Source organism: Elephantulus edwardii, unplaced genomic scaffold (assembly GCF_000299155.1).
Source record: "Elephantulus edwardii isolate Elephantulus edwardi_28Jun2011 unplaced genomic scaffold, EleEdw1.0 scaffold00108, whole genome shotgun sequence".
Classification (NCBI taxonomy): Eukaryota; Metazoa; Chordata; class Mammalia; order Macroscelidea; family Macroscelididae; genus Elephantulus; species Elephantulus edwardii.
In genome coordinates, this window is record NW_006399858.1 from 6117156 (window position 1) to 6130299 (window position 13144).

General features: G+C 36.8%; 1 protein-coding gene across 1 annotated transcript in view; it reads right to left on the minus strand.

The window, feature by feature from the left end:
- VPS13A (vacuolar protein sorting 13 homolog A (S. cerevisiae)) overlaps positions 1 to 13144 on the minus strand; it is a 289570-nt gene that overhangs the window by 73182 nt on the left and 203244 nt on the right. The window contains 2 exon segments of the mRNA XM_006891989.1: positions 5238 to 5371; positions 5763 to 5891. Of these exon segments, the coding sequence (XP_006892051.1) occupies positions 5238 to 5371; positions 5763 to 5891 (263 nt within the window).

Consider the following 13144-nt stretch of genomic DNA (forward strand, 5'->3'; position numbering starts at 1 on the left):
ACACCTACCCTCATTACCCCAGTCACTGTATTAATCCATCTCATTAATGGTCTCCCTCTCTTTCTCCGTCCCTCTGCCCTTCCAAACATGATCCCTCCTTGCAACTTGCCCAAACTGTGTCAGAACAAGCCTTAGAATCCTTGCTTCTAAGGAGCAGCCTGGTTTCACCCTCTCCTGGCCATCCACCCTTCTCCAGCACCACAGCTCAAAGGCATCAATTCTACCATCCCTAGCCATTGTCCAGCTCTCTGATGCATAGCAAGCAATTGCTAAGACTATGGTTTGGATGAGCTTGCATCTTAGTTTTCAGACTGATGTCGTTGCCCTTCAGTACTCTGAAGACGTCCCTGACATTCGATTTTCTCAATGCAATTAGTCTCTTGAGTTTCTGGTTGTTAGTACAAGAGTTTTGATTGTGGAGCCAAACTGTAGCTGTTAACAATCTCAATCTCTTCACCATCTATCATAATTCTGCCAATCAGCCCAGTGGTGAGAATCTTTGTTTTCTTGATGTTGAGTTTCAATCCATATTGATGACTGAAGTTACTGATCTTCTGCAGCAAGCATTTCAGGTCATTCTTAGTTTCAACAAGCATGGTTGTATGATCTTGCATAAAAGGTTGTTGATGAATCTTCAATTCTGATGTCACACTCCTTCTCATACAAACTAGACTCCCAGATGATCTGTTCTGCATATAGATTGAAAACGTATGGAAACAGAATGCATCCCTGGAGTACACACTTCCTGATTTTGAATAGTGTGTCTCCTTGCTCTGTTTGGATGACTGCCTCCTGGTTCAAGTATAAGTTTCACATAAACACTATCAAGTGTCCTGAGATTCCCCTTCTTGTCAGTCAGAGGCAGCCAGTTTGCTGTGATCCACACAGTCAAATGCCTTTGCATAGTAAATTAAGCACAGACAGATATTCCTCTGGTACTCTCTTCTTGTAGCAAAGATCCATCTAACATTAGCTATAATATTCCCAGTACCACTGCCTCTTCTAAACCCAGACTGCACACCTGGCAGTTCCCTGTTGATGTACTGCTCCAGTTGTTTTTGGATAATTTTCAGCAGAATCTTGCTTGCATATAATAGTAATGATATTGTTTGATAATTAAAACACTCTGTCCGGCCACCTTTCTTTGGAATGGGGAAAAAATAGAGATCTCTTCCAGTCAACTGGTCAGGTGACTGTTTTCCAGATTCCTTGGCATAAACTGGTCAGGTGACTGTTTTCCAGATTCCTTGGCATAAATTGGTCAGGTGACTGATTTCCAGATTCCTTGGCATAACTTAGTGAGTGCAACAGGACAGTGTCTGTTTGTTGAAGTATGTCAATTGATATGTCATCAATTCCTGGAGCTTTGTTTTTCTCCAATTCTTTCAGAGCAGCTTGAATTTCTTCCTTCCTCTTGTTCAAATATTGTTTCATGAAATTCTTCTGTGTTAGCCAATTCCTTCTGGTACAGTGACTCTGCATACTCCTCCCATCTTTTTTAATGCTTCTTGGATCATTTAATATTCTGTCCTTAACTACTGCCACTTGACGGTTGAACTTATTTTTCAATTCCTTCATCTTAAGAAATGCTGAGCGACATCCATAAAGGTGGTAAACACAAAACTGCAGGACATCTTGGAAAGAAGGACTGTTGTGGTCTTAAGTAAAGAGTAAGATTTAAGCAACAAAAATGTTTTAGAGGGATGGTCTAGGAATAGACTTTTATTTTGAAATAAATAAGGATTTTAAGGAAAGGGAAATAACATTTAGTATTTTTTAGAATCGTAATTCTGAAGATTAATTAGAGTAACAAGACTAGAGAAAGGAAGCCCGATCAAAAGTGTATTCCACAATCAATATCTTTTTAGCACCAGCAGTCAGGAAATCAAAGACAAACTGCACTAGGAAGATCTGCTCTGTGGAAATCTCTCCAGTGCTAACGAGCAGTCATGTCAGACTAGCGGCTAAGGTCTTTGCAATTATTTGCATGGCATCTAGGCCATGGTCTTTGCAATTATTTGCTTTGCATCAAAAAGCTGACAACAACCAAGGATTACAGAAGAATAATTGATATCTCTGAGTTGTGGTGGTGGAGAAGAATAATGAACATACCATGGACTGCCAAAAGAACAAACAGGTCTGTCCTAGATAAGGGGAAGCCAAGTTGTTTCTTGAAAGCAAGAATTTTGAAGCTCCACCTAACATACTTTGTTTGGGCATGCTGCCAGGAGGGCAGTCATCATGGTTGGAAGGGTAGAGGGACACCATCAGAGATGAAGACCCAGGATGAGATGGATTGACACAGTAACTGAGATAATGGGGGTAGGCATGATAGAGACAGCGAGTCTGACTCAGGGATATTGAACACAGAGTTGCTATGAGTTGCAGTCAACTCAAGGGCACATAACAACAAGAAGAAATGATGAAAGCCTGAAATAGGACAAAGATAGGAGAGATTAGGTAAGTTTTTTTAAAAAATAAAGTTTAACTAGATAGTGCTATGAGATGATTTACCAAGAAAAACATTTCTTTTAAAAAAATATGAGTAGATTTTGGTGTATATATGGTAAGTTCTGTTTTGAATTACTATATGCTCTTCTATAATATTTATGAGGAGATGAAGGTCTGACATTCAAATGAGTCTAGTTGTAGTAAATATCTGGGGTCTGCTAGTACACAAAAGGTTAACTAAAAAGTTTTCACTGGCATAGAGTAAATGATTCAAAGATTACAAAGAATAAGAACAGAACAGTGTTAGGAATATCAACTCACAATATTTAGGGACAAAGTGGAAGAGCTTATGAAGGAACAAATGCTTAAAAATAGGAGAAATCTTCTAAATCAACTCTGGAAACAGTTTTTGGTTTTTTTTATTCCTGAACTTAAAAGATTCAGGTTCTTGACTCAGAAAGTATTTCTTCAAACAGTATTAAATCCAGGTCTATGGTATTGTCTTGCAGTGCACGTTGCCGTAAATGACAGCAAATGTTTTTCTAAGCACAGCTGTCAATCTATGTAACTTCCCCGAGGTTATATATAAAGTTTTACAATTTCAACACACAATCATATATTTATCTACTCTTTATTTTCTACATTTGTAACATGGATGTGAAAAGATTATTAAAGCTTCACATCTGTCAAGAAAATTATAAGGTCACAAAAAATTATAAAAGTCTCTATTTTAACATCAAAGTAGAGAATTAACTACTTGTTGTTAGGTGCTATCCAGATGACCATGACACAACAACCCTGTAAACAATGGATCTGAGCCCTGCCCTATTCTGTACCATCCTCGTTATCTCTGCCACACTTGAGCCCATTGTTGCAGTCATGTGTCAATCCACCTCAATGAGGTTCTTTCTCTCCTTTGCTGACCCTTCACTTTTCCAAGCATGATGCCATTTTCCAAGGACTGGCCACTCCTAACAACATGCTCAAATTTTGTGAGAAAAAGATTCCCCATCTTTGGGTCCTACGAACTTAGAATGTTACTAGTTTTGCGCTATTATTAGAGAATAGAGATGAGTCACTCAGGTGATTCTCTGAGGGCTTAAGGCTTGAATGCTGGTTTAGAAAATTCATTCTAGATATACAGGTTGAAAGGTAAAAGAGAAATAATTTATATTTGCTTTACTCCATTTTAGGAGCCCTGGTGGTACAGTGAGTTAAGCATGAGTCTATTAAGAGAAAGGCCAGCAGTTTGACTGCATGCTTTCACCAGGAGAAGGTAAGGTCATCTGTAGAAAATGTAGTGCCTCGGAAACTCTACTTCACATTGAGTTTGAGTCTTGCTTATTTTTCAGGTTTAATCAATCAACTTACTTGTAACTTGTAATGACAAAGCAGATGGTTAATCACTAACAGGTTTCCCCACCACCCACCTACATCATTTACAAAATGAGAAAATAGCAGGAAAGAAGTCTGAGGTGCTTGCTATGTCACCTCTTAATAAGTCTTTACTTGCTATCTGTTTGATTTTAACCAATAATCAAAATTTCTACATTTAGCACTGGAAGGAAAGTATAATTATGGCTCCATTGATAAATGACAAGTGAGATCAAAACAATAGGGATAAAGAAAATTCAAAACAGTCTGAGGCTTGTAATGAGAGAAAAAGAAAGTCAAAAACCTTAAAATTGGCTTTTCTATCCATTGTTTTTGCCCTTGTTGGGTAGGATGGTCTCCAGTTACCTTTTTTTAACAAAAAAAAAAATTATTAATTTTAATGAACATTTACAGATATTTTGGATTTCCATTCATTCATTGTTGCACTTTTTTCTCTACCCCCCCTTCACTCCTCCAGTTTGCTCCTCCCTTTGAAAAGCAAAAGATTAACTCCTTCATTGGTATAAAATCCCCCCACCCCCTTGCCCTGAATGCACTCCACTATGCAACCTTAATTCTGGATTCCCTATCATATATCGTTTTTAAACTGTTCTCTCCCTCATCTCTTTCAATGCAGTATACATCATTTATCGATTTTCTCAGTCTTACCTCAAACCTGATGTCCAGCTATATTAACGGAATATAAGAGAGCTCTTTCCACACTGTGAGAAAACGGTGTTGGAGAGACGGTAAAGAGACTGTGGTAAAGTATAACCAGAGGAACCCTGGAGATGGAGCCACAGTTAAGGTTTGGTTTGCAGGATGTCTAAAGAAAAAGCTGATCTGCGACTGCTCTGAGATAGTTTGCTGGACAAATGAGGAAACCAGGGGTTTATCTATGCTGCTAGTCTTTCACTTGTTGACTGGAAGCTTTCTGAACTAACTGAGGAATTTTGTCTTGCTGTTAATCTGATTTAGGACTGCTGGACGGAACATAGACTTGCATTGTCTTTGCCTCCTCTACTCTTCAACTTATTTCCTTAAAAAACTCCACAACTGTGAGTAAAAGTATGTGAATCAAGTTGCAACAAACACTAGACCCAATGATTTGTACAAACAGGTGTATGAGCATGGAGGATGGCATGCCAGAACATGTAGCTATTTGATGCTATGAATTTTATTGATGGAGACAGTTTCCCTCTAGGAAGTGGGAAGAAGTCAGACTCTGCCACCCCTTCACTACAATTGCTCTTTTTATAAGAACATATTTCTTTAAAAACGAGAATGTTGTTTTAAATAATCAAAATGGCATTATCAGCCATTATATTTTTAAGATTCACCATCAAGTCAATGCCTCTTGACCAAGACTACATTAAATCAGGAGATAGCTCTATCTGTGATGGTCTTCTTACCTTTGCTTATATTCAACAAAATCATCTTTCGTATGATTGATTAACAAGAATGTAGCAGCCCCGTCATGATAATCAGAAAATGTAATAACTGTAGAATGCTCAGCCAAATTAACTTCTGCGATAATGCCTCCAAGCTAAAAGAAAGGAAAATATTCTTTTGTGTGATCATTTTCCCCAAGAATACTAATAACACTGTAATAAAATTTTGTATAACTTAGAATTTAATAATCTGCTAATGATTTAGGAAGGAATATAACATTTCATAATTCATTTCTGGGTTAGCATGTATTTTAATTCTTACATGCAGAGAAGTGAAGTCTCACACCCATGACCCATTATAGTATTCTCATCAATCCAATTCTTTTTCTGTGTAACAATGCTTTTGTGTTCTTTTGTGACTTTTCTAATTTACCAAAAAAGACATATTCTTTCATTTTGTAGTAAGAAAAAAAACACACACAAAAAAGATGGGATACTATTTAGTATATGATAGCTTTCTTAACAAAACATTAAAAAGAAAATCACCTCATTATCCAGACGCAATAAAATACAATTTTCTTGCTTGTTAAAATATATCTTTTTGGGAGGATCTTGGCTTTTTTCCACTTGAATGAGAAGTTTGTTAGAAGCATCTTCTGGCCAAAAGGGGATACACTAGAACATGTATATATACACACACAAACACAAATAAACCCAGTAAATCATAAATATCAGAATCATTTTAATAAATCCATCAGAATAGACTTAAAATTTAAAATTTTTTAAAAAAAATTTCCACATGTTATGGTGATTGGGTTGCTTAACTAAACATAAAATGTCAACGAGAGCCTGATTGTCCTTTATGGACTCTGTTAATAATAAGTAATGAATAAGAAAATGACTTTAAAGTGGTGCAGATAAAAAGTAGAGACCAAAAACTAGCAAGAAATTCAAGAGTTGGGGAGTTGGGTGATTAACCTAAATCAAAGGTACATGCATGTACCAAAAATAATTCCTTGAGGCTGTGGGTAAGTAGTTCATTATTAAGCAAAAAGTCATACATATGTTTGTTTTTAAGTGCTGCTGAGTTGAATATGACTTACAGCGACCTTATGAACAACCTATCTGTACTCTGTCTACTGTGTCAGTTTATCTTGTTCAATGTCTTCCTCTTTGTCATTGACCCTTTATCCTTCCAAGCAAACTACCACTTTCCAAGAAATCATCTCTGAAAACAACATGCCCAAAACACGTGAAATTAAGTTTTGCCATCCTTATCTCTGAGAAGAACTATAGCTGCACTTCTTACAAGACATAACCTGTAGTTTAAGCAGTCCATGGACATTCAATGCTCTTCTCCAAAAGCACAACTCAAAGGCATCAATTCTTCTGTCATCCTTCTTCACTGTATCATTCTCAGATATATACAAGTGACTGAAAAGACTAAGGCCTGACTCAGATGCACCTTTGTCTTTAAACTGACATCACCCACCGTTCCTTAGTAATTTGGAGAGGTCCCTGACACCGGACTTTCCCAGTGCAAAAATTTCTCAACTCCTAACTGCTGGTAGAATATTAACTGTGGATCCACGTAAGATTAATTGTTGATCATTTCAATCTTTTCTCCATCTATCATGATGTTGCTTACCAGCCTAGTGGTAAAGATTTTTTATCTTCTTGATGTTGAGATACAATCAACATTAAAGGTTGTAGTCTTTGATCCTTGTATGTGTTTGAAGTTCTCCTCATTTTTAGCACGAATATAAGCTAATTTACATTTAACCCAGAGTTATGGCCATAAAATAAGGGTAACAATAAAAAATATAATCACCTATAGGTAAAGATGGGAAATATACTCAGAACAGTTATAAAAATAGGATGGTCACAGAAATGAGAGTTGAAAAGAATGGACAGATGAACACTAAACTGGAAAAGGTAAAAGGAAAGGCTATTTGACACTGTTGTAGAACAGGACTGACATCAGGGTTGGGGTGAGACTGAGAAAAATTGAATAAATCATGTATACTGCATTGAAACAGATGAGGTTGAAAACAGTTTAAAAGCAACATATTATTGGGCATTATGCTTATGACAAGAGTCCAGAATGAAGGTTGCATAGTGGAATGTACTCGGGGCAGGGCTGGGATTGGGGGAGATTATATACTAATGAAGGAATTTTTCTTTTACTTTTCAAAGAGAAGAGTGAACTGGGGGGAGGGGTGGGCAGGGAGAAAAATGCAACAATGAATGACTGGAAATCCAAAATCTCTGTAAATGTTCACTAAAATTAATAAAATATTTTTTAAAGGAAGGGCTATTTGAAAGGAATTGATAATCAGACATTACATTTATGACAATTAACAATCTAGAATAAGACATACATTGCAAAGTAAACTGAGGGAGGGGAAGGGAGAAAGAGCTTTATCACTGAATGTGTTAAAACTCATCTTTCTGCAAACTTTCACTAAACTCACAATTAAAAAAAAAGACTATTCAGAATTAGTTGAAAAAAAAAATAACAAAAACAAAAACACAACACTTGGACATCGGTGACCTGAAAATCGAGCTAAATGAACAGGGAAGAAACAAGGAACTGAGCAGGAAGACCAGACAACACACTCTGGAAAGAAGCAAAAGAACCAAAATAATAGCACTGGAGAGCCAGCCTTGTTTCTAAACAATGAGGTCAAGTTTGCATCACAGGGTTCCGAACCAGACTGGTCACATCACACATTTTAATGAGAATGTCCACAGGTGACATCTGATCAACGCTGTGTGACCTGGGGACAATGTAAAGAATTTGGCAGCTAAATTCAAATGCATTATTAACTTGTTTAATGACATTTTATTCAACCACATAAAGCTAATTGTGCAACTAGATTTAGAACAAATTAAGGATGTAAGAGTTATGGGATGAGAATTGACCAGAAAAGGTAAAAATAGAAATATAAGCATGGAGAATGCTCATAAAAAAACTGAGAAGTTGGGTCCTCTGTACTTCCTCAAGCCTATTTATTGAAAGCTATGGTGAAAAAAAAAATCTCACCTCTGCTGTTAACAATATATGTAGCATATACTGAATCTTTTTAAAAATATATAATGCAGCTTTTTAAAGAGTTGTGGACTCTTTTAAAAAAAATTTTTTTGTGTGCTGGACTCTTCAGATTCTTTTAAGTCATTCTACTAGGAAAAGAGTAATTTCTCAAAAGATGTTTATTTCCCTGTGTGGAGAAATAAAGGGTACAGAAAGAACAGAAACTGAGCTTGAAAAGAACAAATTATGCACACAGATTTACTGCTATCCTTTTTTACTGAAAATCTTATTAGAATACAGAAGAGTATGACAAGTATAAATGCCCAAAGAAAATGAAGAATTTCAGGAGATAAAAATCAAAGTCCAATGAATGAAATGGAAGCTGTTGTTGTCAGGTGCCCAAGTTGGTCTGAACTCACTGTGAACCTATCAATAACAGACCAAACACCTGCCATCCTCACACTCTCCATCAAACTCCAGCCCACTGTTGTAGTGGCTGGGTAGACATATCTATTTCATTAAGAGTCTTAATGTCTTTAAATGACCATACACCTTCCCAAGCATGGTGTCTTTTTCCAAGGACCATTGCCTCCTGACAACAAACCGAGAATACATGAGAGGATGTTTCATTATCTCGGTCTTCAAGGTCCACCCTGGCAGTAATGAGAAACAACAGAAAAAGAAACAGAAAAATGACAATGATAAAACTTGGCCTGATAATCTTCACACTTAATGTGAATGGACTAAATATGCCAATCAAAGAAAAAGAGTAGCAGAATGGATAAAAAAATAAATATCAAAGACCTTCCATATGTTGCCTGCAAGAGACACATCTGAAAAAAGAAAAGACATACTCAAAATCAAAAGCTGGGAAAAAATACTACCAAGCAAATGGCAACATCAAAAAAGAAGGAGTACCAACACTAAGCTCTGATAAAATAGTCTTCAGAATGAAAATGACCATTAAGATAAGGAAGGGCATAATGTTGGCCAACACTTAGGTACCAAATGATTGACCTGAAAAATACATTAAAAAATAGTTAACAGAAGTGAAGAAACAAATAGCACCAAAATAGTGGTAGGAGATTTCACCACAAGACAGGTCAACTGAAAAAAAAAAAAAAAAAGGAAAAAGATGCAGAAGATCTAAACTATTCAATCAGCCAAACTGACCTTGTGGATGTATTCCAAGCACTACAGCCAACTAAAACCCAATTCCTTTTCTTCTCAAGTGAACATGGAATGTTCTCCAGAAGCTATCACATATTAGGACACAAACCAAACCACAACAAATTAAAAAACACTGAAGAAATACAAAGTATCTTCTCAACCATAATGCCATAAAACTAGGAATTAACCACAGGAAGGTAAATTTTACAAAACCACCCTTGTGGAAACTAATTAACTCTCTGTTAGAGCACAATTGGGTAATAAAAGAAATAAAGAATGAAGTAGAAAGTTCCCTGAAACAAATGAAAATACAACATATCAAAACCTCTGTGATGCAGGTGGGGCAGTTCATAGCAATAGGCACACACATAAGAAGAAAAGAAATTAAAAGGATTAGAGATGAAGTCAATGAAATCTAAAACAGAGAAACAATTGAAACTACTGATAAGACTAGGAGCTGGTTTTTTGAAAGGGTCAATGAAACTGACAAACCACTGATAAACTTAGAAAAAAAAAGAAAAGAAAAGAAAAAAAGAAGACCCAGAAAACTTGCTTAAGAAATGATAAGAGATGGGCAGAGCAACATGCACAGAGTGAGCAGGACAAATGGAATTTGAGCAAGAACTATTATTAAAATAATTAATTTGGGAGCCACAGGACCAGCAAACCTCTGCAGGGAGCGGTGAGCCTCAGCGGGGAGCAGCAAGTCCCAGTGGGAACCACCTACCAGGTGTAAGCAGGTCAGCACGAATATGAGTGAGGTACTTAGGAAAGGATCACTACTGATTGCTGGACCAATTGTGTGACCCCTTTACCTTCAGTAGGAGGGAGTGAGACAGCTAGAGCTCGACTGGGGTGGCAGACCTAGTTCTCAAGAAGAAAACCAAGGCTTCCTGATTTTTCCATTCAGGTCCATGTCTCCATGTGTGTCCCACCCCCCACCCCCAAGTGCATCTCACGTGTGCCCACCCTACGCACATCTGCACATGCACCTGCCCAACTTTTTTCTGGAGCAGTGACATCAGATCAAGAAACAGCTATCGCCTCAGGCACAAAAACTCTACCACAGCAATGCCATGAAAGAAGCAGGCGACCTCACTCCCTAAACAAATCCATTATCAAGGTATCACCCTAAAAAATGACACAGTATAACGGATTTCCTGAAGCCAAAAAGTCTGATGGAACTTTGTGGCACAGAATTTAAAAGAACAATGACTGAATATTTTCAATGGGTGAAACACAAACTTGAAGAATTATAGGACACTGCAAGCAAAATCCAGGAGAAGCTTAAAAAAAAATCCAAAGCAATGCATATAAAACAAATGAGGCATTAGAGGAACTGGAAAAACAAAAAACCATGATCCAATGTTTCAGATGCTGTCAACATATGGAGGGACACATGAACAGATAAAGAAATAGAAGACAGAACAAGTGAAATAGAAGATAAAATTGTCACTACTGACCTGCTAGGGCAAAAAGGAAGACCAAACAAAAAAGAAGAAAACCCAAGATTAATGTGGGATACTATCAAGAGAACATGTGCATAATTGGAATCCCAGAAGAGGAAGAAGCAAGTTAAGGCACTGAATAAGTTGTAGGAAGAATTATTACAAGAAATCTTCCCAGGTATAATGAAGAATGAGAGAATATATATTCAAGAAGCTGAGCGAACACCATATAGAATAGACTCCAAAAGATAACCACCAAGGAAAATCATAGTCAAATTTGCCAGAACCAAAGATAAAAAGAGAATTCTGAAAGCTACAATGGAGAAACAAAGAGTAACCTATAAGGGAGAGCAGATAAGATTAAGTATAGGTTTCTCAGCAGAAACCATGCTAGCAAGAAGACAGTGGAATGACATATATCAAATAGTCAAAGAAAGTAACTGTCAACCAGGAATACTGTATGCAGCAAAATTGTCAATCTAATAAGAAAGAGAGATCAGGGAGCTCTGGTGGCCTAGTGGCAAGAAGCTGCACTGCAATCCCACCGGGGCATGGTTCAAATCCACCAGATGACAGTACATGCACAAAAATTAATAATAAAATAAATTTAAACAAAAAAAAAAAGAGAGATCAAGATCTTCCCAGAAAAAACAGAATCTAAGGGAGCTTGTAAAAACAAGACCAGCATTGCAATAAACACTGAGAGACATCCTTCTTTCAGAGGTGCCACAGAAATCAGGATGGACCAAAGTAACTACCAACACCACCAAAAAGAATTCAACAAAATGATAGCAATAAAACCTTGCCTCTCAAGAATCACACCAAATGTGAATGGTTTAAATGCACCACTGAAGAGAAAAAGAGTAGTAGATTGGATAAAAAAAGAAATAAAAACCATCAATATGCTATCTACAAGACACACACTTGAAAAATGAAGACAAAGAAAGAAAAGACTAAAAATAAAAGGGTGGGAAAAATATATCAAGCAAATGGCAACCAGAAAAAAAAGCAGGAGTGGTGATATTAATCCATGATAAAAAAAATTTCAATGCAAAAACCATCACAAAGGACAAGGAAGATCACTACATAATGTTTAAAGGGTCAACAGAACAAGAAGACATACAATAATAAATATCTATGCATCAAATAAAAGACTTGCCAACTATATAAAATAAACATAAAAAAACTGAAAAAGGAAATATACAACACTACTATAACAGCTGGAGATTTCAATACACCATGCTCAAGAAAAGATAGAACTACCAAAAAGAATCTCAACAAAGATACTCAAGAATTAAATGACACAATAAACCAACTTCATTTCATACATATTTACAGGTTAATACACCCTCCAAAAGCATAGTACATCTTCTCCAATGTGCATGGAATGTTCTCCAGAATAGATCAAATTTTAGGTGACAGGCAAGCAACAATAAATTAAAAGACAAATAAAACAAAACATCTTCTCAGACCACAATGTTACAAAATTAGAAATTAATAGTAAGAGGATAAAGGAGATAAAACCCATACATTTGGGAGCTGAACAATACCTTGCTTGCACATGAGTAGACACCAGAAGACATTAATAAAAAAAAAAAGAAAGACATTAAAAAGTTTCTTGAAACAAATGACAATTAAAACACCACTTACCAAAACCTCTGGGAAACAGGCAAAGCAGTAATCAGATGTCCATTTATAGCAAAGCAAACACATCTAAAGGCAGGGAAAATGACCACTGACTCTAAACCAACATCTCCAACAAGAAAACCTGATACCCTCTAAAAAAACCTGAAATTATAAAAATGAGGGCAGAAATAAATGAAATAGAAAACACAAAAACAACTGAAATCATCAACAAAATAAGGAGTTGGTTCTTTGAAAAGGTCAATAAAATTAACAAACCACTAGCACAACTAACAAAAGAAAATAAACAAATAATCCAAATAAGAGATGAAACGGGCAATGTCACAATGTTGTTGTTACGTGCCGTCGAGTCGCCTACAACTCATAGCGACCCTATGTACAACAGCCCTAAACTCCGCTCTGTCTCTGACACTCCCATCCCAATTATCCCAGTCACTGAATCAATCCACCTCATAGAGGGTCTTCTCCTCCTGCGCTGTCCTTCCACCCTCCCAAGCATGATGTCCCTCTCCAAGGACCATTCTCTCCTCACAACATCCAAAGTATGTTAGACGGAGCCTCAGAATCCTTGCCTCCAAGGAGCCACCTGGTTTAACCCTTTCCAGGACAAATCTGTTTGTTTTCCTAGCAGT